The 24,435-nt window shown below is 47.0% G+C and overlaps 4 protein-coding genes across 7 annotated transcripts in view; 2 read left to right on the top strand and 2 right to left on the bottom strand.

The window, feature by feature from the left end:
- Nucleotides 1–2,806, bottom strand: part of slc4a2b (solute carrier family 4 member 2b) — a 31,824-nt gene extending 29,018 nt beyond the window's left edge. The window contains exon 1 of one of the 3 annotated variants that reach the window (XM_053412445.1): nt 2,723–2,806. The gene's annotated coding sequence lies outside the window, so the exon portion shown is untranslated. Of the gene's footprint in view, nt 1–2,718 lie in introns of all 3 variants that reach the window. The other 2 variants (XM_053412446.1, XM_053412447.1) reach the window with 2 other exon arrangements.
- Nucleotides 2,807–4,526: 1,720 nt separating this feature from the next.
- Nucleotides 4,527–11,795, top strand: si:ch73-173p19.1 (uncharacterized). 2 transcript variants are annotated; one of them, XM_053412656.1, is made up of 18 exons: nt 4,527–4,667; nt 5,737–5,843; nt 5,953–6,092; nt 6,309–6,460; nt 6,606–6,764; nt 6,850–7,318; nt 7,580–7,681; nt 8,548–8,638; nt 9,072–9,104; nt 9,198–9,421; nt 9,522–9,764; nt 9,845–9,943; nt 10,120–10,313; nt 10,407–10,581; nt 10,664–10,820; nt 10,923–11,076; nt 11,375–11,486; nt 11,590–11,795. In XM_053412656.1, the coding sequence occupies exons 1-18, from the start codon at nt 4,647–4,649 to the stop codon at nt 11,763–11,765; spliced, it is 2,808 nt and encodes a 935-aa protein (XP_053268631.1). In that variant the 5' UTR covers nt 4,527–4,646; the 3' UTR covers nt 11,766–11,795. The 2 variants fall into 2 exon arrangements, with proteins under 2 accessions (XP_053268631.1, XP_053268632.1); XM_053412657.1 differs by lacking the exon at nt 9,072–9,104.
- Nucleotides 11,796–12,873: 1,078 nt separating this feature from the next.
- abcf2b (ATP-binding cassette, sub-family F (GCN20), member 2b) lies at nt 12,874–18,107 on the bottom strand. Its single transcript, XM_053412655.1, has 15 exons — nt 18,032–18,107; nt 17,071–17,218; nt 16,738–16,950; nt 16,414–16,596; nt 16,088–16,259; nt 15,660–15,755; nt 15,461–15,563; nt 15,172–15,267; nt 14,713–14,832; nt 14,482–14,571; nt 14,288–14,398; nt 14,142–14,204; nt 13,875–14,003; nt 13,577–13,780; nt 12,874–13,478 (listed from the first exon to the last, which is right to left on the bottom strand). Exons 2-15 carry the CDS (start codon nt 17,204–17,206, stop codon nt 13,362–13,364), a joined length of 1,833 nt encoding a protein of 610 aa, XP_053268630.1. The 5' UTR covers nt 17,207–17,218; nt 18,032–18,107; the 3' UTR covers nt 12,874–13,361.
- Nucleotides 18,108–18,994: 887 nt separating this feature from the next.
- Nucleotides 18,995–23,930, top strand: chpf2 (chondroitin polymerizing factor 2). The gene is made up of 5 exons (XM_053412334.1): nt 18,995–19,269; nt 19,866–20,190; nt 20,791–21,355; nt 21,465–21,647; nt 22,041–23,930. The coding sequence occupies exons 2-5, from the start codon at nt 19,919–19,921 to the stop codon at nt 23,313–23,315; spliced, it is 2,295 nt and encodes a 764-aa protein (XP_053268309.1). The 5' UTR covers nt 18,995–19,269; nt 19,866–19,918; the 3' UTR covers nt 23,316–23,930.
- Nucleotides 23,931–24,435: the final 505 nt, after the last annotated feature.

The raw sequence follows: 24,435 nt of genomic DNA, 5'->3' as shown, positions 1-24,435 counted from the left end.
TTCTGCTCAAAAACACATCCAGAGCTGCTCAGGTTGCACGAGCTGCACAAGAGTGAAAAGCACGTTCTCACAGAAAGGTGGTAATTGTGAAGCTTAGACGCAGAATGCTTGTGATAACTGTATTTACTCTCATGCGACTCAGACGGGGGGGGGGGGAAGAATCTCTCCACAGTTCTCAGAACGCACACAAAGGCCTAAAACATCTCACACTGAGGTCACACACAAATCCGCCATTGATCGATTTCCTGGGAAACAACGTGATGCGAGAACGTTTGTGTGACAGATGACACGGGGTTGAACCTCGTACTCCTGTGGGAATGGAGGACGACAGTGAAGGTGGATGGAGGGTGGGAGTAGAGAAGATGGCAGACTGTATTTTATGAAGCTAAATGTGTAATTAGATGCTCAGAAGAGACGACAAACTGCAGACAGCTCAGGAGTAGACTCAACTGTGCATGTTCCGGAATGTGTTGCCAAAGCACTTTAATGCTGATTGAATGCAAATCAGCAGCAGAGCAACAACCAAGTAGGGAAACTGGATGATGTGACCCTGATCTCCAATAGTAAACAGACCTTTAGGTCAAGGGGTTTCAGGTCAAGAGATTTTTTTAGATGTGTTTAGAGACAAAATATTGGCTCTGTTTATCTGCAGAGGGGAAGGTTAAATAAATACGAAGAACCGAGCACCTCAGATTAAAAAAAAAAACTATTTACTATCTGCGTCTTTTCCTTTGTTCTCTTCTGCATGACTAAGCAAATCACGGCAGGAATGTGGCGACGCTCTGCTCAACTGTTTGTGCTCCGACTTTTTCTTTCCTCAGTTAACAATAAGCATGTTGGACAAGTTCCACTGAGGTGAACGAAAAACAAACAAAAGCTGAGAGTGCGATCACAGAGATAAGATGGACGTGTGTGATGGGTTAAAGCACCGCGACCCGGACTGTGTGACAAGGAGAAAAACATTTCAGGTCGTATACCTTTAAAAAGACGTTTCAGAATCCGTTATCCTACGAGTCATGAAGTGCTCCGGTTAAAAATAACCTGAGCAGTGGTTGGTTTCACTTTGATTTGATATTCTCTAGGTCAAGTGTCCCCTCGAATAACCGGCAGGCCACATGGAGATGATTTTGCTGAGTCAGCAGAGGAGACACATCCTTCCTCCATCCTGCCAGAGGGCACGTCCTGACATCTATTGGCCATGTGACACAAGGTGTTCTGGGAGTATAAGGTTCCCAAAGCAGAGGGGGTTGTAGGGATCTTGGAGGGGGGGGATTTCAAATGGATCTATTTCACAAATAGTCATCAATAAAAATAACTATTTAAATAACTGTATATGATATATTACAGTGTGGTTCACTGACTGATTCAGTCGCATTCTTCTTTGGGGGTTGAAAAAATATATCATCGGTCACCAAATATAGAATCTAGACTTCTAAACCTACGCCAAAGGCCCAACAGTCGCCTAGACATGCCGGAGAAAACATGACCTTCCCCCTGGGAGGTTATCAACTGATGAAGATGAGTCTAATATTCATCATAGATTAAGGCGTGGCTCACCGATGTTTTTTAGTCACATCCCAATTTAGCAGAATTTAAAGCTTGCTAGCTCCAATCTTGGTGGATTGCTAGTTCCAGAACGTCAACTTCTCTCTACGTTTCCAAATAAACTAGGTTCCTAATCTCAGCTCCTTTGCACCAATCAGCAGTGGGATCAGTCACACATGGGTCCAAATAATGTCTCCTGTTAAAAAACGTTAACTTCACTATTTGTATACCTTAAACATGCAGAGAACCTCAGCGTGGGAACAAGACATCACAACAGATCTGGGACTGTAACTTCTGCTGATCATGTTATCGATTAGATGTTTGTCAAAATGGATAAAACACTAATGACCAAAGCGACATCTTCATATTCCACACCTTCACTTTTCGGCGATGACACCGAGGAACTAGAAAGCAAACATTTCAGGTGATTTATCGATTATTAAAAGATAGTTTCAGATTATTTTCCTGTCAAGCAACCGATTGATTAGTCGACTACTTGCTGTCATTCATACCCAAAGACAGACGTGAGAATCTACAAGTGTTCACCTCATCATTGTAAACAGTTCGACGATCAATAGCTACATGAGCCAAAATCCACAGTGAACACATTAAAGTTGTGTTGAGGTTGTACTTTCACTCATGCATGAGACATCTTTGTTGTGCTCATGTCACCTCATGACCTGGGGAAACAAAAGATACTCCATCCCAATGAATGAGTGATGAATGGATGAGTACAGCTGACCACACCTCGTCCTCCTCAATGACTCATTCGTCCACCGAACTCGTAAAATGAAACGTGAAATGGGGACATGATGAGGTTCGAGTCCCGCACGTTCATCACCTGGTTCCCTCCCCTGCAGCCGCTAGGAGCCGTTGGAAGACAAACTGTCAGGAGCCTGTCAGTTGTCAGGAGACGTGTTCCTTGCCGCGGTTCCTCCGGGTTTGTACCGGGTTGTGAAGCCGAGAGACGAGGAGACGACGAAGAGAATAGGTCCCGGCAGCGGAGGACACGTTTGTGTCTGTGCGGCACTGTCACAATAAGACACCGGCTAATCACCGGCTAACGGTCCCCGGAGCCACGTCGCCTCCACACAACTTATTGTCGGGTGGACATTTGTTTTCTCGGAGACTCACAACAACAACAACAGCAGCAGAATATTAAGAGTTACTTACTCACCGGTGTGTTTCTACCTCAAACTCGTGTGAATGACCTGCTGCTCCACCGCTGTCACTGCGCCATCATGGAAACTACTCTGGGGGGACTTTCAAAATAAAGGTAAAGGGGAAGTACTCATTTCCTCCCCTGGAAACCCAGAACAAGTGAAATATGTATTTTTAAACGTATTATTGTGTGTATTATATCTGTTTCCTATGTGGTTCATTTTAAATGCTGTTTAGATTTTGTATGATGTCCTTATTTTATACAACTTTTGATGTTTTGTGTTCTCGTTTTTAATGTCCTCTTTGTGAAGTACTTTGCAAAATCTGTTATTATTATTATTCATTGTTATTATTATACATAAAAAACAATATTATGTTCGACGAGGACCTTATAAGGAAATCGAACATACCTAAGCAGTATATATACTGATACCAATGTAGATTTGTATAGTCATGGATTTGGGCCTTTATTTTGGAGGTGACATCTATCTGTTTCCGGTCTCCCTTTGATTATTTCTTTTACTTTGTCACCATCTTCTCCAAACTCAAGTTTGTGCGCCTGCGTAGATGATGATTCACATTTCTGATGAAAGCCCGAGGTTCCCGTTATGATGCAGTAACATGACCTCTAGTATCTGAGATTTCAGCTTCGTGATGAGTCATCTACAGTGCAAAGTTACTTCAGGAGCGAAAATAAAGTCTAATAAAGTCATTTTCATCATCATCTGAACTGAAACAATGATAAACGATTAATCATTGGCCCAACATCAACAACAGACTGTTTATATAAACAATGAAAGCCCCAAGTTTTCACTTCCTCACGAAGTTAATCAAACAAACAGCAATAGGGCCTTGCAGGCAAGTGCACAGACATTTTGGGGGGCAGGTGTTCAAACCCCCAAAAAAGGGCACCCATCGCCAAAATTATTTATTATTTATTCAGTAAACAGCTGGACAAGGCTTTGAAATCTCGGATTTCGTGAGTTTTTTTTATTTTTTAGGAAACGTCGGACCAGGTGCGACGTAATGTATTCAGCGGCGCTAATGTTGTGGTTAATTTATCACCAAACAACGTCGGAGGATTACACAAACACTTGTCTGATGCTGCGGGTCAGAGAAGAAGTAGCTGCAGCCGTTTGGCGCTCAGCTGCATGAGCATGAGGAGGAGGAGGAGGAGAAGGAGGGAGGGGCTGGGGGGGGGGGGGGGGGGGGGGGCTTGTGAGCACCACGGAGCATGTCGGGGGGAATTCTCACAGTAGATGATTACCACAACATTGTGCTTTATTTAGCAAATCTCCCTCACATTATTTGATTTGCCTTGAACATTTTAAACGCTGTTAAACGGTCACAAAAGTTGTATATGTTTTGATTATACAAATGGTAAAATCAATATGCAGAATCAGGACGACCCCTGTTGGTGGTTTACTGCAACTGACGCCAGAAGTTATATCTTTGGAACTTTTGAATATTATATAGCAGGCTTTCTTTCTTTCTTTCTTTCTTTCTTTCTTTCTAAGATTTATTAGTTCTTTTTTCTTACTTTGTCCACAGATTTATTGTTTCTTTTTCTTTTTTGTCCACAGATTTATTTGTTCATTTTTTTATTTTGTCCACAGATTTATTCGTTAAATTTGTTTACCTTGTCCACAGATTTATTTGTGTATTTTTTACTGGGATGACTGAGGTCAGAGGTCGGGCAGAGGTTGGGGGGTGGGGCCTGACTGGATTGGTCTGGGAGGCTGTGGGCGGTGCGTTCTCTCCGCGGCGCTGATTGGCTGCCGTGCTGTGGATTTCCTGTCAATCTTCAGCTGTGAGGGGGAGGAGTCAGAGCGGCTAGCATTGCAAGCTGCGCTGCACAACCAACCAGGAAGTCAACAAACTTCCTCACAAACACCAGTTTCTCTCCGGGTTCTTCTCCAAGGTGAAGCCGAAACAACGACATGAGCTCCGCGCCCTCTTCGGTAAGCTACGCATCTCCTCCATGACACTGTAATGCACACAATATATTAGCGTGCTAGCTTGCTTTTAGCTGTATCCTCGCCATAGCTCTCTCCAGGGCTAGCAGTTAGCCGTCATGCTAACGTCGCTTGTTGACAGCCTCCACTGTACCCAACAGAAACAACAACACGCCCGGCGCTAGCTCGGAGCTAGCTGGTTGGTTTTCAGTCAATTCACTGACATCCCTGGGAATTGATGCGTTTTACCGCGACACAGGCGAAAGCTGCTGCAGGAAACTTCACGTCAACAGTTTAAAAACGTTGAACTGTGGCTCAGCCTCTCTGCATGACGCAAACACAAAGAGAAATCAAAATCTGCAGACTTGTCCTCGCTCAAACACAGTGACATGCAATGCACGGTAATATTAATATTGTGAAGTTTAAAGGCAGCAACTTTATGTTATTACCAGAAAACACTCGTGACGTTTTTGGGAGAAAACTGTCATATAAAGAGTACACGTTTCATAATCAAAGCAAAGATACTTGTATATATTATACTGTAGTAACAACTCGTAAAACTGTAGTAAAAACTGTAATAGCACATTTCTTTTGCTGTCAAAGATGATATTGATTACAATTTGCAGTCTTGATCGGTCATGGCAGAATGAAATATAATCTAATAGTCGAGCCTAAAACAGAACCAGAATCTTAATCATTTTTATGAAGCCAGTGTAAGAGCGAAGTTTACCTTGGTTTCTGAACTGTACAATGAAGGATTGAGTTATCTTATGTATCGACAACTGTATGTGATCAGTACATTAGGAATCTAAAAGGTAAAGGTGAGGATAATTGTTTTCACAGCTGATGATGATACGTCACACGTCGCAGAAGTTCACAGATATTCAATAATATCTTAGTGGAACACCGGTACAGACAGTGTGAATGACACAATCTGCCCTTCAGTGGCCTGTTGTTTCCACAATCACTGATAAGGGGTTAAACCACCACAAAGCTAGTTTGGTCAACTGGTGTTTACGGCCTTTATTGGCATGTCAGACAGCTGCTCAGGAGTCTGATTGATTTTGTGTTGCAGACTGTCGGGGAGCTATTCCTCATCCTCAGTGAGATGGGTTTCTCGGAGGAACAGATCCAGGCAGCCATGCAGGCAGGACATTTCTCTGTGCCCGATGCAGCTGAGTGGTGAGTGGACCCAGAGCTTTGGGGCTATTAACATTCAGCAATGTGCTTTTCACTCCTCAAGGAAAACACCCTTTAGTAAATGCGGTGTCCCTCTCTCATATGTTAATAGGCTCTTGCAGGGTCAGTATCCACGGCACAAGTTGGTCAAGCAGTCACCACAGCCCGCTGGAAATCCATTTTCTGCTTTCAACCCACCGAAAGAGGCAGCAGGCACTTCAGAGTCACATCCGTCTCCAACTGGAAGCGGAGGTATGGCACCAGAAGTTTTGACTTTAGAGTATCAAAGTTGTTTTCTTACTTTAAGTTCAGCTTCAGTTTGTCTAGATACTGATAAATGTACCTATTCATTGCAATATGACATTGTTATCATACCAGTATACTGTTTAAAATGGCCAAAGATAGTATGTTGCCTGATTTTTAAAAAAAAAAAAACATATCTCATTGGACTGTCTCTGGCTTGAACAGCATCCCCTTCACTGGTGTTGAAACCGTCACAACAGTCCCCAGAGCCGCTACCGCTAGAGTCGCGCATCAAGCAAGACAAAAGTGACTTTGAAGACCACGAGAGACACCGTGTTGCTCAGGAGGCCAAGGCAGAGAGAATTCAAAAGAAACAGGTGAGCTGTAAAGAAAAGAAGGACTTGTGACTTCTTCCAAACAGAGCTAACTCAACCAGACTGGCAATGGAGAACAAAATCTCTTAAGGCAAAAGTCTGATTCTTATTTGTGAAATTGAACATTTTACGTGTCTTGTACTGGCAGGAACGCGAATTGGTGTTGAAGCGGATAGCTGAGGATCGGAAGAGCCTGCAGAGGAAGATCCATACCAGCCCCGTCACTGAGACGTCTCCTCCTAGTGCTCAACCCCAGAAGCTTGGAGGAAATATTCAGACTAATGTCGATAACAACTGCATCCTCATGGTGAGCCACTGACAACCATATTTTCATGTGTCAGAATAAAAAAACAGAGAAATTACAGAATTGTGGGTCTTGTGCTCTGCTGCAGATTCGGCTGCCGTCCGGTGAGTCGATCCGTGAACGCTTCCCAGCTGATGCCCCTCTGCGCAGTGTCATGGAGCACATCTCCGGACGTCACCCCTCCCTAGCCTCCTTCTCCCTCCTCCAGGGTTTCCCTCGGAAGCGTTTCGGGGAGGCAGAACTTGCTTGCTCTCTGCGCTCTCTGGGCCTAACACCCAATGCCGCTCTGTGTATTCAGACCACTCCTCCAGAAACACCTCAGGATCCGCCGAGTCCTGCAGATCCACCGTTAGCAGTACAGAACGAGCCACCTCCGTGCGCTGAACCTCCTCAGCCTCTTCAGCCTCCCCAGCCTCGTATCCCTGTCATGGAGGGAGCAGAAGGGCAGGACATGGCTCTACCTCCTCCACTTCCCAACCAACTGTGGGAAGAGGCAGTCAATTATGCAGGGATCCCTGAAGCTGGTGCTTCACTGTCTGGACCATCTCACTGCTGGGGTAAGTATTTTATCTTTTTATACAGAAAAAAACGACAATGTCATATTGTCCCTCTTTAAAATTCAGTCTATGATTTTAACCATTGACTTTTTTTAAATAGATTTTTGTTAATCTTTACCCTTCAGCCCATGAGTACCTACATTTTCAGCATTCAACATTACAGCTCGTTAGTTCAATTAATTAGTTCAACCAGCCAGAATGTTTGATATTATTTACATATTATGTTAATAGATGCTTTATGGTATTTCTGGTGCCCCACAGGACGAGGCCAGAAGCTGGTTCCTGCTAATGCAGAAGAAGCTGCAGGCATAGAGGTCGATGAGGAGCCAGAAGCAGACGAGGAACCACCTTACGTGCTGAACGGTACTGCTTCCTTTGTCTGAGGTTGTTACTGACACTTCATCCCTCCATTCACCTAAGTTTTGCTTTCTTTCCCCTCCCTTTCACCCCCCCCCCCCCTCTTCCTGTTTCCACGTCTCCACGCGTCATCCTCACATATCAGAAACAGATGGCCATGGCCCCTTCACTCTCAGCTGTTGCAATAACTCCCATTCAGTTTTAGTCTCCCCCCAGACACCATGTAGGGGAATACAGTGAACTGTTTATCCGTCTGTAATTATGTTTCCCGAGTAGACATTTTTCATGTAACTTCACAATCCTGTCAGTCAGGTAGAGAAGTGGTGCCTCTTGATATTTGGCGTCTCATTACAAGATATTATGACTTCTGTTAACTAAGATGGCACCAAATTATCTGTATTATGTTTTGTGGGCCGGGGGGATGTGTCATCTCATGATGACTCTTGATCCGTACATTACATAAGTTTCTCAGTGTGCAGAACATTTGACTGACTGCCATAGAAAACTGTTTTCAGTGTAAGAAAGATTAGGATAAGGAGATATGGGAGTGAATGCCCCTTTCTGTCAAACATACAGTGCTTAGCCCCACCAATCAGATCTGAGTCCTTACTGCTGGTCAGCCAATCATATTCTGTCTTTCAGCATCTGCGGTTTTGATATAGTCTTCATTGTGTGTTCAGGACACAGAGGGAAAGTATAATCAAGGTTGTAGCTTTCCATATCGAGAGAATCACAAATTTGAGGTGTGGAATTTAAAATTGCTTTTCTCTGTTAAAACATTTGAGGCTGTAAATGATTTGTTTTGTGGTTCAGTCTGATGATATTGGAATATTCTTGTGAACTACTTTTTGTCACTTGTTTAATTTTCACAGGAATGCCGAGGCTGCCCTTCTTTCCAGAGAACCGGATCCGAGTGGGATTTGAGCCAAGGCACCACTGGCCAGAACAAGGCAATCGACTCAGGTAGGTGTCGAGACAGAACGCCACTGATGTGATGTGAGAACTGTAATGTGCATGTGGTGATTTTAGATGATATGGATGACAGCAATCAAAATATACATGTTACTGCCTTTTTTGTATTGTTCTTATTTTTTTGTGATTCCCTTGGTAACTTTGTTAAGAACAGTGCAAAGCATCATATATTATTATTGTTATAGGACAGATACTAAAGTGCATTGCAGCTAGTTGTCTACTTCAGTCTAATGAAATTCAATTGTGTTGGACAATGTTATCCCAATGAAAACTATAACACGACTAACGACATCCGGCTTTAGGCCCAATAATGTTCTGATATAAATGCTAATGTTAGCATGCTAACATGTACAGAATGACAATGCTAATATGCAGATTGTTAATGTTAATCATGCTCACCATCTTCGTTTGATATTTGCTGTAGTGTAAGTGTAGCTGAGGCCGGCCCGTTTGGTAGGTAAGTGGTCATAAACGCAAACAACTTTTTGAGTGCAGTGAGCGTGGATGTTCCTCGCACACTTTGAACATTATTTGCATTAAACTGTTTCAGGGAGGCTCCAGCAGTGGACCCAGCAGAGCCTGAGGGGGCAGGAGGTCGGAGGGGGCCCCCGGCTGCAGGTCTGGCTGCGGTGGAACGTCTTCAACGTGCCGCGCAGCAAGAAGACCCCAGCGCCTCCCAGGGACAGCCGTCACCCCCTAAAAGAGCCTTCAGGACACCCAGCGTACCGTCCCTATGTGCCTTGGCTACTCGAGCAACGGTGCACCTCATGACCGGTGAGATACCGCTGTGTGACACACAGACTTTTAAGAGGTGGGGTCATGTTGCCTTGTTTACTCACTGTGGTCACTCTTGGCTCTGTCTCTACTCACTCAGCTCCCAGTATGCAGTACAGCAGCAGTCTGGCGTGTCTGACCCCGGAGCTAGCAGAGCTTCTGCTCAACCACATGTCCCGTGAAAGGCTCCTTCGTCCGCGCACCCTGGAGCTCTTCTTCGGCTGCCCGTTGCAGAAGTTTGTCCTTAACTGCTACCCTTACTCCACCAATGAGCTCCTGCGGCAGTTGAGGGCCTTTTCGGCGCTCAAGCATCTGAGTCTTGTCAACTCACCTCTAATCACCGGTATAAAGCTTTATCCTGGGGTGTAGTTTCTGGACTGGTTTGGTCAACATCTGTGCTAATTCATGTTTATCTCCTTCTAGACTCTGGTCTGTCCATCCTGTCCAGCCTGGTGAAACTCCAGCACCTGAACCTCGCTTCCTGCAGTAAACTAACGGACTCCTGTCTGCAGCATATCAGAGGTCAGTCTTGCGAACGAGGCTCAGACAGTTATTATAAAGGGATAACGAATTATGCAACACTGCTTCACCAGCAGCTACAGTTAGGTGCAAGAATGCCAGACCCCCAAACATAAGCTGCTCTGTGTTAAGTACTTGTATTAAGTGTTAAATGAGGTTATGATTTTCTTGCTTTCAAGGTTTGAACAGTCTGTGTTTCCTGTCACTGGACCATACCAAAGTGACCGACGCCGGGATGGTGTTATATCTGCAGTCAGCTCCGTCCTGCCTCTCTCAGCTCAGCCTGAATCAGACGGCGGTGACAGAAGCCACGCTGGCAGCCCTTCCTTCATGTGTGCCACAGCTGCGACTTCTCAGCATCAAGCAGACAAAGGTACATCAGCTCTTCTGGCACATTTATATCTTAATATTGTGTTTAGCAACATGTACTGATCTCTCATGATGTGTCTGTGTCTTATTGTCCAAGGTTGAAGATGTGTCCGCCTTGGCAGAGCTGTCCAGCCTGCAGACACTCAACCTGGACGGGACACGTGTGACAGAGGAGTCACTGAAGAGCCTCGCCAACCTCCCTTCCCTGTCTTCCCTCAGTTTGGCGGATGTTCCTGTTGTTGATGGGAATCACGCCCTTCAGATCATCTCAGGTCCGTAACTGGGCAGGAACAGACGAGATGAGTCTGTGTGGAATCAAAGTCTTATCGTGGTTTCTACTTCTCCTCCCCCCAGGTCTCAAGTTGACTCACCTCACCCTCCCTGGACGCCACTCGGTGAACGACAGCGGGTTGGCGTACCTCTCGGATCTGTCCTGGCTCTTAGAGCTGGACCTGACCGACTACACACAGGTCACAGACCAGGGAGTCAATCGACTCTCCACCATGAGCAGGTCATTCCCATAATCAATAACTGGTATCCTGTAATGAACACATCTTACTGACTACTGTTACAACAGGGATGTTGAAGAGTATCTTGTGTTTATTGTGTGCAGGTTGAAGAAGCTGTCCCTCAGCAACACTCAGGTGACAGATGCGGGGCTCCCCTCTCTGCGCGGGCTGCAGGAGCTGCAGGAGCTGTGCTTGGACCGAACAGCAGTCACCAGCCGAGGAGTGGCTGAGCTCATCGTCTGTCTGCCGCACCTCCAGGTCACTTCCTCTGCTGGAATTATCTCTATTTGACTGAGGATAATCTTAATTCTGACCCTGTGTGATGATATCTCATAGAAAACCCAGTGTACATCACATTAACACTGGTTTTATTTTATCCCTGGGTTAACCTTGTCGTTTTAATGTGATCAACCACCAGCTTTTAAAATGAAAGAGTGAACCTCTGCTCAAACCTGTCTATTTAATTCCAACTTTGAGAACAAATCCAACCTGCTTTGCCTATTTAGTAAAATGAACTATGAAACCTGTTCATTCTACGTCTTTCTGCTTGTTGTAGGTGTTGGGATTAGCCAGCACTCAGGTGGGAGACACAGTAGTGAGGAGAGGTGTGATCCGCTGCAATCAGCTTGTCAAAATTAATCTCAGCCGCACACGCATCACTGACCACGGTAAGCTCCTCCCTCTGCATCCGGCTCATCCTCTACACGCACACACAGGTAATCTCTGCCTGACTGGGACCAATGTCACCGTGTGTGTATCTGTCCTCCTCAGGTCTCAAGTTCCTGAAACACATGCACCTGGCTCAGGTGAACCTGGACGGCACCGGCGTGAGTCTGATGGGTATCGCCAACCTCCTCTCGTTCACCAACATCAGCAACATCCGGGCCAGCAACACCCGAGCCATCCCCCCCGATGAGGCGTCGGACGAGGAGTGGGAGGCCCAATGAGCATCGACCCCCCCCCCCCCTGCTGGGACAGTCCTCTCATATTGCACCTGAGTGCGCCTCTGACTGCTGCTGTCCTCTTTTACCCCCCCCCCCCCCCCCCCCCGCTGCCTCCAGGATCACCTGGGAACAGCGTCACCAAAACACTCCTTCAACTTGCACTGTTTCAACAGAGACTAGCGCCACTAATCTGTCAATCATCCACGCTACGTTGAAACCTTAAATCGGAGGCTTGTGTTTAACAATTAGGCCGTTAATAACGTTTACATACTGTACATAGAATCATTCAGTATTTACTCACACACACACTGCAGCCCTGGGTCTCTGGAGGAGACACCCCCCCCCCCCCCCCCCCCCGACAAACGTTATAGCTTTATGTGCAGCCTCGTATGTCTGAGACAACAGTGATCGGCAGAAATGTAACGTATAACACAGCATGTATTTTCAGACTGTAATGAATAACAGATTATTGAGACTAGAAATTAAAGGACAGACTATTTAATTAATTGTCTTTTGAACCAAATACAGATGTCTACCGCTGTTAAGTTTGAGTGGATTTAAATCATGGGCTGTTTAGATATGTACTAACCTGTAGTGCAGCGGAAACCCTTCTGCTTCACGCTCCTCTTCCATCTTAATCTACAGCCCATGTTTTAGATTTACCAAGAACATCAGTCTATTTCAGTTTTACCTGTAAGGGGCGTTAAACAATGAAGGAGATTTAAGTTTTTACTTTTGGAATCAGACCCATATGGATGTTAGGTTTTCCAGACTGCATCCTGGAGATGCATTGGCCTCGACTGATGTTTATAAGTGGCTTTTTCAGATTCTTATTTTATCAATGTTACTTTGCAAAGATATTTAGGGGCAGCCAAGCCATTTACTCAGATACTTGGTGAGAAGTATATTGTAGTGGCTGTGTAGATGTAGATGGTTATTTATGCAGCCTTGGGGCACACATCAGAATCCAAAGCAACTTATCATTTCAAGTTTTGTCCTTTTGTTTACAGATGTTGAACAGTTTATTTCCCTAGAAGCCTTTGATTTGAAGATACCAGCACTGTATTCATTGAGTTTAGAATGAATAAAAGAGAACATGAGACTAACTGTGCTGTTTTTATGATCTGTTTATTCTGACAAACTCTTTATTGCATTACATTGTTAAATAAGGCAGAACTGCTTCTACACGGAGGAGAAAAAAAAAAAAAAAAAAGTAGTAATAAGTCAACTTTTAAATATCATAAAAGCTGCTGCATACGTGCCGGGATAAAACATTTGGAAAAAATAAAACGTTTCTATCAACACAGCACGATGGAATGCATTCCAAAATGCACTGAGATGCTTCAGGTGAATCAGCCAATCAGAGTGCAGCCTGAGGTGAGGGGGGGGAGAGGGTTGGGTGTAGCACGATGCAGCACTGTCGAAACCGAGATGGAAATACAGTACAACATGTTCAAGAGACGCGTCTGAGAAGATGCATAAAGAGATTGTTTCAGTTCTTGTCGTTGGGAGATTTCCCGCGATGCAAATGCGGCTCATCCCCTTGTGAGCCTTCGGGTCATAACACAAGATAGAGGAGTGGCTCAGTGGGACGTTGAATTAGATGTCATGTTGCGCCCTTGCGATCTTTGATTTCAAGTGCTCCTTGTATGCCAGGATGTCCCTGTTCCACTTTGTGATGGTCTGATTCTCGCACACCCAGATCTCCTGCGCCACCTGAAGGAAAGAATCAAAATGTTATAAATCATAACACCTTTATTTCACAGCTCCGTTTCAAACTAAATATTCCATGAATCCATCAAATGAATGCGTACCTGCTGAATTAGCCTGAAGTCGTGGCTAACCAGCATCGTGCCGCCCTCAAACTCATTGATTGCCTCTGCCAATGCATCGATGGTCTCGATATCCAAGTGATTGGTGGGCTCGTCAAGGAACAGCAGGTGAGGGGTCTGCCAGGCCAGCCAGGCAAAACACACCCGACACTTCTGACCGTCGGACAAGTTCCTGATTGGACTCGTCTGGAAAACACATCAGGAGTCAACTCAGCACAAAGACCAAACAGTCAAGTCACATTGTTTGAATCAGACATCATGTGGAAAATCCTATTCGCACCTGCTGTTTCCCCGTCAGGCCGTAGCGGCCAATGATCTTCCTCATATCCTCCTTTTCTTTGATACCAGGATAACACTTCATCATGTACTCCAGAGGAGACAGGTCCAGCTCCAGCTGCTCTGTCAGATGCTGTAACAAAGGGCAGAAACGTGGGAGACCGTCACTTGAGTGCACGTGCTACTTCAAAAGAACTTTTCAAGGTGTGACATGCTGTGAACTGTGAGGACTCAGATGAACTCGTGCACTGCAGTGTTCAAGTGCAGTTACCTGATGATATCTTCCAATCTTGACGTGAGAATGTTTGCGGATCATGCCGTCGGAGGGCAGGAGCTACGAAGAGGAAAAATATTAAATATTTACACTCTGAAAACAGGAGGTTGTCGCAGGATCCTGGGGATGTGCTTTGTACCAACCTCTCCCATCAGCAGCTTCAGTAGCGTAGACTTCCCTGCTCCATTGGGCCCCACCAGAGCCACGCGGGTGTCCAGGTCAATACCAAACTCCAGGTCTTTATAGATGTACGGCTGCAGGATACATCAACAGATGAGTGAGACTGAGAAGTAACTGAGTGAAGCTGTGTTCATGATGTGATATGAAGCGTACTCACTGTGTCTTCACTGTACTTGAAGCTCACATTCTGAACCATGATAACAGGAGGAGGAATCTTCCCACAGGCTGGGAAATTAAATGACAGAGTCTGCAGAAGGGGAAGGGAGGTATTAGTATCAAAAGTAAAAAACCTGCCCAGTGAGTGTCACCTGGTCAAAACCACTGCTTGTCCTTAATGAGGTGGTTTGCTAAGCACCAGTACGAGCCTACCAGTAAACCAGTACCATACCTTGTCATTCGTGACTTTTTCAGTCAAGCCAGACGCCACCATCTTCTGCAGAGTCTTCTCTTTGCTCTGTGCCTGTCGTGCCAGTTTTGCAGAACCGTGACCAAACCTGGCAATGTAATTCTGGAGGAGAGGTGTAAACAGAACAATGAGTGCGCATCTTGATTGAATAAGCTGCAGGATGATTGTTTGAAGCCACTGCTCAGAAAACAAGATGAGTCACTTGCTGTATTTTCCTCAGCAAATTGTTAGTGTCCACGTTTGCTGGAGCCTACACCCTGTCAGCTGATCACGTTATTTACTTAACTGCCACAGTCGAGTGAGTTTTGTAGTGGGAAATGGCCCCTTTGTCCATTTGTGTGTTAATAGGATTAATTATGCATATTCTAAAAATGTATTCAGTACTGTACAATATGATTACTGGCACCATGTAGTAATGGATTCACATTTTATTTTTTTTACCTTCATGTGTGTTATCTGGTCCTGTTCCCAGTTGAAGCGCTTCATCTGATTCTCCTCCAGTTCATCTCTGGTCTTCATATACTGGTCAAAGTTGCCCTTAAGTTATAAATAGAAAAGCATGGTCATCCAACGGGTCTTCCCACACACAGAATTAGCAACAGCCTACCCCTGGTTTCCTTATTTAGCAGGAGGAAATCGCAGGAGGCCGTCAGTTCAGGATATGTCCATCACTTTCCGATGATGCCAAACTGTCTTGATTTTACATTAAGACGCCAGCAAGGGATCTTACCGTGTAGTATTTCAGTTTTCTCTGATGTAGGTGAATGATGTTGGTGCACACACCATTCAGGAAGTCTTGAGAGTGTGAGATGAGAACGAGGATTCGCTTGAACCTGAGAACCACCAGGTTGTGTTAATACACATCTCCGCATATTCATACATGTACACAACTGTTTGGACTAATGAAGCAATGAAATAAGTTAACTTACACTTTGAGCTCCTCTTCCAGCCACACACAAGCATCCAGGTCCAAGTGGTTAGTGGGCTCATCCAGCAACAACATGAAGGGCTTGATAAACAGAGCTCTGTAAAAACAGTGGATATTTATTTTAGTTTCAATTACAGAAACTTAATGTATAAGCAACAGCTCTTTAATTCCAATCTTGAATAACTTCGTATAAAGCAAATGTGTTTCCATATATGGGCTACTTCTCTTCCATGGGTGTTACCATAAATGTGTGACCGACACCCGTGTTAGCTTCGAGTGTCACTCAGAAAACGCTCTTGATTTGAGAGCAAAACAGGAACATTCGGAATTAAATGAGGTTGGTGCAAGATGCAGCTCAGCTGAGCACATTCAGCTGCACTTCACACAAAGTAGCTCACTTACGATGTAACAGAAGCTCGGGGTCTTTACCTGGACAGAGCAACACGCATCCTCCATCCTCCACTGAAGTCCTTCATTTTCTTCTTCTGCATAGCAGCGGTGAAACCCAAACCGTGGAGGATCCGTGAGGCGCGCATCTCTGCCTTGTCTGCATCCAGCTCCTCAAGACGCTCATACAGCTCCATCAGCTTCTCACACGAGGCTGTGAAGGAAAAGAGATTCATTTATTATTGATTTCATTTAGCTACACGAGTATATACAAGACTGTTCTGAATTAAGTCTGCTTGCTCAGGCCAAGTTGTTTTTCATGTGCCCTCCACAGTTTATCATTTCATGGAGCATCACATGTAACTCACCGTCCTCAGCGCCCAGTCTCTCTGCCTCCTTCTCCAGCATAATCCTCTGATCATCCACCTCCATTACACACTCCAGAGCCGTCTTTTCACTGGGGGGCATCTCCCGGGTCAAGTGGTAAATATCGATGTGCTCTGGAATGGGAATCTCACGAAGCCCGATGGCTGACAACAGCATGGATTTTCCTGAACAGAATAAAAATGATATTACTAGCGGTTACAAAAATCAACTTCTAGTGCTTAATGGGTGTTACGGTCAAATCAACTCAGGGAGACCATCCTGAAACACATGAGATGTACAACTTATTGGAAACATTAATAACTTACCTGTGCCGTTGAGTCCGAGGAGGCCGTAGCGTCTGCCGGAGTTGAGCTCCAGATCGGTGTCTGACAGCAGCTCCTGCCCGTGGAAGGTGAGCGACAGGGAGGCAACGTGGACGTCGGTGCTGTTGGGGTGAGAGGCCAGAACGCCTGTCACCGCCCGCGCCTCCATCTTCAGAAGCTCAAACTCGTCCAGCTCCTTAGTTATAACCTCGACACCTGTCAAAACAAAAAAACATTGATTCAGGGTTTACTCTCCACATCTGCCAAGAGCGCTTGTCAGCTTTAAAGGGCTGTAGAGATAACAAAATAAGTGGTTATTCAGATCAGGCCTCTCACCATTGCTCGCTCCGTTAGTCTGGGCCCCTGGTTGGTCACCTTCCCCATCGAGCTCATCAGATTTCTTGGTGCGCCCACGGCCTTTGGCGGCCTCCTTCTTCTTCGCTGCCTTCTTCTTTGCCAAGTCGGACGGCATGGTTGTGCAGGGCTATTCAGGAGGATTAAAAAAAAATAGACAAGTCTTAACTCCCTCATATCGCCATGTTGTGAGGGGGGGGGGGACATCAGTGGACACAGACTCTCGAGGAAGCACGAGGATTTCATAACAACGAGATGTCTCTGATTGCTCCAGTCAGATAGAACCTGAGTGTGAGTCAGGGTGGAAATGACTAATCGTTGGCGGATGCTGACGTCGCGAGGGGAAACCACTTACCGGTAAAAGCGTACAGCTCGATTTCAGAAGAAAGGGCCGGTGTGTTGAAAGCAAAAGGCCTAACGCGATTAACAATGGTGGCCAGTGGCGAGCCGGGATAACGGTGATGCTAACCATGAGCTCATTTCCCTCTCGAGTGCCCCTCGGTCCCACCTGCTCGCACGCTGGGGCTCTGGTGGCCTGGCTGCTAGCGGCCAAACGGAGCCGCTAACCCCGCTAACATCAGCATCAGACACTGTCACTTTGAGGCAGTGAGCCGGTGATGATACCGGGACAACGTGGCCCACACGTTGAGCCTCGGTGTCACACACGAGAAGGTATATCACGTCCATTTCCCCCCCCGGCTAAATTGACCCGCGTTAGCTTTTTCTTGGCTAAGCTAACAACGGCGCCTAGCTTCTACTACCAGGCCCGCGCCGCGGGAGTTAGCTTGACGCGAGGCCCACCCGGCTTCGACCGGCCGGCTCCGAAACGCGGATAATTCAGCGGCTAAGTCACATTTATCCAACTCGCGTATAATCCCGCAACAACCGGCGGGTGTTATTCACTCGAGCCGGCGCTGTCAGTCGCCATTAACGCGTGAATTACCTGTTCAATGAGTCTCTGGTCTCCGGAGCACACCGATGTCTCGTGTCCACTTTTCGCCGGGTGGATGTAGCCGCACGTCACACCGCCAGACGGACCATATAAGGGGCCGAGGGGCGGGGAGGATCCAGGGCGCCTCCCCTTCCCACAGCACTGCAGCAAACCGGAAATTTACAACAAGATTTAATTCATAAAATGATATTTCATCTTCTTCAAATGCAACTTTTCCACTAAGTCCACAAACCAGATCATAATATGTGGGAGATTTGCAGCACTGAAGTTTATTATCAACTAAAACACTTGTGGACCAGTTTGAATGTGGAGTTAAAACAATATCCAAACACAACCCAGTTCAAAATAAAGTACAAATATATGTTTGTTCACAAAGTGCAGAGGATGAAGAGAGGATGTGACAATCACTACTTTTATTTGTTCACTAAATGTTTATCGTTCCTTCATTTATCTTCCACTTTTTTTCTGCTATGAATAACAATGCAAATTTGTCTATTTTTGATTTTGGGCATGTAGGTGTATGAAAATATCAAACCTTATGTTTTATTATTTATATTGTATTTATTATTACATATATGTGTTGTACATTATATACAATATAGAGCACAGGTAAACAACATATTCATAGATATAATAATATATATATAGCATTATAATATTATAATAATGAATGACTTATGGAGAAGGGGTGAGAATTAAGTTTATACTTTTCAAACATCATTAAGTGTTTGATTATTTTGTTTCCTCTTCACTTTTTGTAGATTGCTTAATTTGGGATCTTTTGCATTTCTCAGCTAAATAAAATGTCTATTGCAATTTCCTCCCATGTAAATACAGCTGAAGTGAATTTAAATGATAGAAATATGTTATTTTTTCTGTTATAGTTATAGTGGTGCTCTTATTCTGGGGGGGGGGGGGCAGCTGGAGGTGATGCTGCAGCAGAGCTTCAGTCAGTCGGTGACGAAGATGACGATGATGATGATGATGATGAGGGACGTTACTTCTCCTCTCTGCGTGTGGTTATGACAGTTTTTTTGAGGAAGTCGAGAAACTGAAGCAAATGGACGACTCCCCCCCCACGGCTCCGCTTTGCGATTCTTCCCCGGAACCAGCGACTCAAACTGGGATCTTCACCCTCGAGCCCTCGGCGGAGATGGATCGAGAAGCGACGGGAGAGCAGCGATGCTAACATGCTAGCCCGCTCCTCGGTGTTGGTTTCTCCCTTCGAGGTTTTTAACTTCACTACTTTCACTCCGTTAACTTTTTTTTATTCTTTAACGCTAACTAACCGTAGGTGACGGTTAACCAGTGGTTTAACCCTCACCCGGTGACACATCGCTACGTTATTTACGTTAGCTCACGTCAGAAGTAGCTATACCCAAAAAGACTGGTTAAGCTAATTAACGTGGCGTTAGCTTGAAAACATTGATGTTGACTCCAGAGTGCAGGTACGTGGTTCACATCCCGGGGACCAGAGCGCCTAGCCCGGGTTAATAGACAACAGGGGAGTCGTATTACACGCTAATGGTGTTGTGCTATAGGTAATTCACTAACCAGGTTAAAGAAGTAACTTAGCTTCATCTTTACTCTGTTATCTGAGAGTATGAGGCTGGAGAGGATCGTCTGTTAACGTGCAGCTCTGGGATGTGATCTAATAACCTCTCATCAGAAGATTAGAACCTCACAGGAGGAGACGATAAGGATAAAAACACAACTATGGGGGATTTCGGTCGTTTTTCCTGTTAGCTTCTCCTGACATGTTTCCATTCAGACGTGCTGAGCTAGCACAGGAAACCTGACACCTCCTCACATGCTCTGCACACAGACTCGAAGGCAGCACACATTTTCCAGAGCAGCCTCATCTAGCGGAGCCCAGACATGCGTCTGTCCTCGCTCCTGGCGCTGTTCCGGCCGGCGCTGCCCCTCATCCTGGGGCTGTCCCTGGGCTGCAGCCTCAGTCTGCTGATGGTGTCCTGGACGCAGGGGGACACGGACGACTCGTGCAGGGACGAGCTGGGCACCGGGAGGCTCTTCCTGGGCAGAGGGGACGGACAGGGGGTGTCCAGGGACGAGGCCGGAGACGAGGACATCCAGCCCCGCATCGTGCCCTATCACAAGGACCCCAACAAGCCACACAAGAAAGTCCTCAGGTGAGTGGGGGGGGGGGGGGGGGTGCTTTCTTCATAACACCTCATGAATGTGCATAACCAAATTCTCCATTAGGTTATAAAGAGCTGTGAGAAAAGTCTGTTTTGTGTTCAGGCAGTTTTTTGTCCTCAGACAAACGAATTTGATTAATGAGACTAAATGAGTGTTATGAGATAAGATACATTTATTAGTCCCACACACATGCACACACACAACATGCAAATGTTTTTTCCCATCTGGTGAACACAGGAGGACACAGAGCAGTGGGCAGCCATGCACAGTGCCCGGGGAGCAGGTGTTGGGGGAGTAAGGTGCCTTGCTCAGGAGCACTTAGACAGTGGGGTGGGGTAGGCACTTAGACAGTGGGGAACAGATCCAGGTGTTGTCCGTCCAGGTAGGTTTTTGTGTTGTCACTCCGTGGAGTCGAACCAGAGACCACCGTTGGATTCTCTGCCCATAGTCCAACTTTCTGCCTCTAGTCCACCGCCTCTTAATGAGACTGAATGAGTGTTATGAATCATCCTGTCATCTTCATTATGTTTGTGTTTTTATTTTCTCATTTTTGTTTTTTCCACCTCTCTGTCTTCTCCCCGGCTCTCCAGAACCCGGTACATCCACACTGAACTGGGCATCAGGGAGCGGCTGCTGGTCGGCGTGCTGACCTCTCGGGCCACGCTGAACACGCTGGCGGTGGCCGTGAACCGGACGATCGCCCACCACTTCCACCGCACCTTCTTCTTCACGGGGCTGCGCAGCCCCAAGGTGCCTCACGGCATGACGGTGGTGGCCCACGGCGACGACCGGCCGGTGTGGCTGATGTACGAGACGGTGCGTCACCTCCACCAGCACTACGGCTCGGACTACGACTGGTTCCTGTTGGCCCAGGACGACACCTACCTGCAGGCCGACCGGCTGACTGAGCTCGTGGGCCACCTCACTGCGGGTCAGGACCTGTACATGGGCAGGGCGGAGGAGTTCATCGGCGGGGAGGAGAAGGCGCGGTACTGCCACGGGGGTTACGGCTACCTGCTGTCCCGCAGCCTGCTGGCCCGCCTGCAGCCACATCTCGACACCTGCCGCAATGACATCCTCAGCGTCAGACCTGACGAGTGGCTGGGCCGCTGCATCATCGACTACCTGGGTCTCAGCTGCGTGGAGGTGCACCGGGTAAAGAAAACCTTCAGTTCAGAGTGTTATTAGAAGTTCAAAGTGCTTCTGACTCTGATGATCTATTCTCCCGCTTCTTGTTCTCTGTCAATGTGTGTGTGGCTCACAGGAGATGACCTACCGCTACTTTGAACTGGGGAAAAACGCCGATCCAGAGCGAGAAGACAGCTCCCAGTTCAAGAACGCCTTCACAGTGCATCCGGTATCAGAACCGAATCTCATGTACCGCCTGCACAAGCGCTTCAGCCAGATCGAGCTGGAATGGACGTACCTGCAGATCGAGCAGCTCCAGGTTGGTGACACACTACTGGGCCTTCCTCACCTGAACTTATCTGATTGGACAGAATCCAGTGAGCTGCCACAGGGAGGAGTTCTGTGTCACGGTGTAATGTTTGTTCTCTGCGCCCAACCCGATGTGAGTCATTGCTGAAACTACTGACTCACACAATTATTGTCAGAAAGCCAAAATAAAGATGTTATTGTGACTAGGATCTGCTGAAGAAGCTTTATTGTGTAAATATAGGATCTGCAGATGATAATAATGGTGATCAGGGCTGTTTTGACTTGATTTTAAATACACGTTACACAACAGAGAGAGTTGTGTTTACACTGCGTAGACGGCACGTTGGTATTTAACGGATCCTCCTCGGCTCTGTTATGACAGATTTCTGTGTGTACTCCTCAGATGCAGATCAACAACCTGAGTGAGCGGACGCCGGAGGGGAAGGCCGGAGTCACGTGGCCAATCGGAATCAACCCCCCCTTCAAGCCAAGGACCCGCTTCGAGGTGATCAACTGGGAGTACTTCACAGAGGAGCACATCTACCTGTGCGTGGACAGCTCTCCAAAGTGTGAGATGAGAGGAGCGGACCGGGCGGACGTCAGCGCCGTGCTGGAGATCGCAGTGGAGCGTCTGAACGAGCGCTACCAGCCGCAGCTGCGCTTCCGCAAACGCCGTCTTCTCAACGGCTACCGGCGCTTTGATCCCACGCGCGGCATGGAGTACATGCTGGACCTGGCCCTGGAGGCCTACACCCAGAAGGGCCACAGCCAGGTCATCGTGAAGCGGGTCAACCTGCTGCGGCCCCTCAGTGCAGTGGAGATCATCCCCATGCCGTACGTGACGGAGGCGACGCGGGTGCAGGTCATCCTGCCCGTCACCGCCCAGGACCAGGACTACGTCAGCAACTTCCTGGACATGTACGTGATGAACACGCTCGACACCCACGACAACGTCTTGCTCACGTTCCTGTTCATATACGATCCGTTTGACGCGCAGCGAGTCAGCCAGACGGACGTGTTCGCCGGCATCAAGGCCATGATCGGGGAGGTGGAGAAGCGCTACGGGGACGTGAAGATCCCGTGGATCAGCGTGAAGACGGAGGTGCCCTCGCAGGTGAAGCTGATGGACATCATCTCCAAGAAGCATCCGGTGGACACGCTGTTCTTCCTGTCCAGCGTGTGGACGGAGGTCAACGCGGACTTCCTGAATCGCTGCCGAATGAACGCCATCAGCAACTGGCAGGTGTTCTTCCCCATCCACTTCCAGGAGTACAGCCCCGCCGTGGTGTACCGCGACCAGCCGCCCTCCGCTGCCTCCTCGTCGTTCGCCTCCGAGTCGCTGAGGGACGGACACTTTGACCGCCACGTCTTTGACGAGGCCTGCTTTTACAATGCGGATTACATGACCGCACGGACCAAGATGGCTGCCGACATCTTGGACAACGAGGAGCTGCTGGAGAGCATGGACGTGTACGACATATTTGTCCGCTACTCGGGCTTACACGTGTTTAGAGCCGTGGAGCCGGCGCTCATCCAGAAGTACGTCCGACGAGCGTGCAACCCGCGGTTCAGTGAGGACATCTACCACCGCTGTGTGCTCAGCAGCCTGGAGGGTCTGGGCTCCCGCTCGCATCTCGCCATGGCGCTGTTTGAGCAAGAGCAGGCCAACAGCACCTAGATCTCACTGGGATCTCTGGTACTTTGTGGTACTTCGAGAGCTTTGAAACTCTTAACACACACACACACACACTCTCTGCCTCGAGGAAAAGGAAAGTCACGCAGAATAATGTGAATTTTAACACGGTACTTTTATGATCCACACACTGAAGTCGTCACTCATTCAGACGGAGGCGTCTCGTGCGTGGACTCTGACGGAGCGATCGTGTGCTGGTGCTGAGCTCAAAGGTGTCAAATCTGACTTATGAGTCTTTATCGAGGAATCTGTCACGTCTAGAGGAAATATGACTCATCACAGATTCTCCTCACGTGTCTGTCTGTGTCCGATCGAGGACAGAGACACAGACAGAACAGACAACTGTACCATTGCTGTTCTAACTGGAGCTGAAGGACAATATTTACACTCCACTGAATATATGAACAATAAGTTAATTCAAAAGATTCAGAATTTCTTAATAATTATTTGAGGAAAAACACACTTGAGCCACAAATCTTCTTTTGTGAAGATGTTGAAAAATAATACTGGACCAAGCTGAAGCTGCCTTGATTTTAAGATATGTTCTTACTTTTTTTTAAAGAGGTATTATTATTATTATTAATAAAGAGTGATATTGCCGCTGTGAGTTGTTTTCTTCATTGATTCCACAGAGTTTTCAACAAACTGATTAGTTTCAGTCTCATCAGACAGAAGGTCACTGTTTACAGGATCTGTGTCGGTCACTAATCAAAGCTCTTATTCAGAATGTTTTTCTTCTCATAGAATCTATTCTTCCCTGTTTGAATGAGAGCTTGAGTGCCCGGAGGCAGTGAACAGTTTGTTCCGAAGCAGCCCCCCCCCCCCCCCTCCCCTCCTCCACCTCATCCCCTCACAGTCTGGCAGTAGTTCTCCACCCCTCCCTGGGCCTCCCTGTTTTTTTGGAAACGTGTCTTTGGGGAGAAACACGTGAACCGAGTGCCCAGAGGGAGGGCCGCCTCTACCTGGTCCAAGCTGGGCTGTGGTGGTGGTTAACCTCGGCTGCGAGATGGTTGAACAAGATGAATGGATCACTTCACACAGCCCTCTCCTCCTCCTCCTCCTCTTCCTCCTCCCCCTCCTCCTCCTCCTGCTCTCCGATCGGGCC

The sequence above is a fragment of the Pleuronectes platessa genome, chromosome 20 (genome assembly GCF_947347685.1).
Source record: "Pleuronectes platessa chromosome 20, fPlePla1.1, whole genome shotgun sequence".
Classification (NCBI taxonomy): domain Eukaryota; kingdom Metazoa; phylum Chordata; class Actinopteri; order Pleuronectiformes; family Pleuronectidae; genus Pleuronectes; species Pleuronectes platessa.
This window is presented reverse-complemented; position numbering and strand designations above follow the sequence as displayed.

Coding starts and splice junctions, on each gene's coding strand:
- si:ch73-173p19.1 (XM_053412656.1), top strand. CDS start 4,647: ATGAGCTCCGCGCCCTCTTCG. Junction 10,314..10,406: donor TCAGCATCAAGCAGACAAAG/GTACATCAGCTC, acceptor TTATTGTCCAAG/GTTGAAGATGTGTCCGCCTT. Junction 11,077..11,374: donor TCTGTCTGCCGCACCTCCAG/GTCACTTCCTCT, acceptor TGCTTGTTGTAG/GTGTTGGGATTAGCCAGCAC.
- abcf2b (XM_053412655.1), bottom strand. CDS start 17,206: ATGCCGTCCGACTTGGCAAAGAAGAAGGCAGCGAAGAAGAAGGAGGCC. Junction 16,951..17,070: donor GACTAACGGAGCGAGCAATG/GTGAGAGGCCTG, acceptor TTGTTTTGACAG/GTGTCGAGGTTATAACTAAG. Junction 16,260..16,413: donor GAGACTGGGCGCTGAGGACG/GTGAGTTACATG, acceptor TTTCCTTCACAG/CCTCGTGTGAGAAGCTGATG.
- chpf2 (XM_053412334.1), top strand. CDS start 19,919: ATGCGTCTGTCCTCGCTCCTGGCGCTGTTCCGGCCGGCGCTGCCCCTC. Junction 20,191..20,790: donor CCACACAAGAAAGTCCTCAG/GTGAGTGGGGGG, acceptor CCGGCTCTCCAG/AACCCGGTACATCCACACTG. Junction 21,648..22,040: donor TGCAGATCGAGCAGCTCCAG/GTTGGTGACACA, acceptor TGTACTCCTCAG/ATGCAGATCAACAACCTGAG.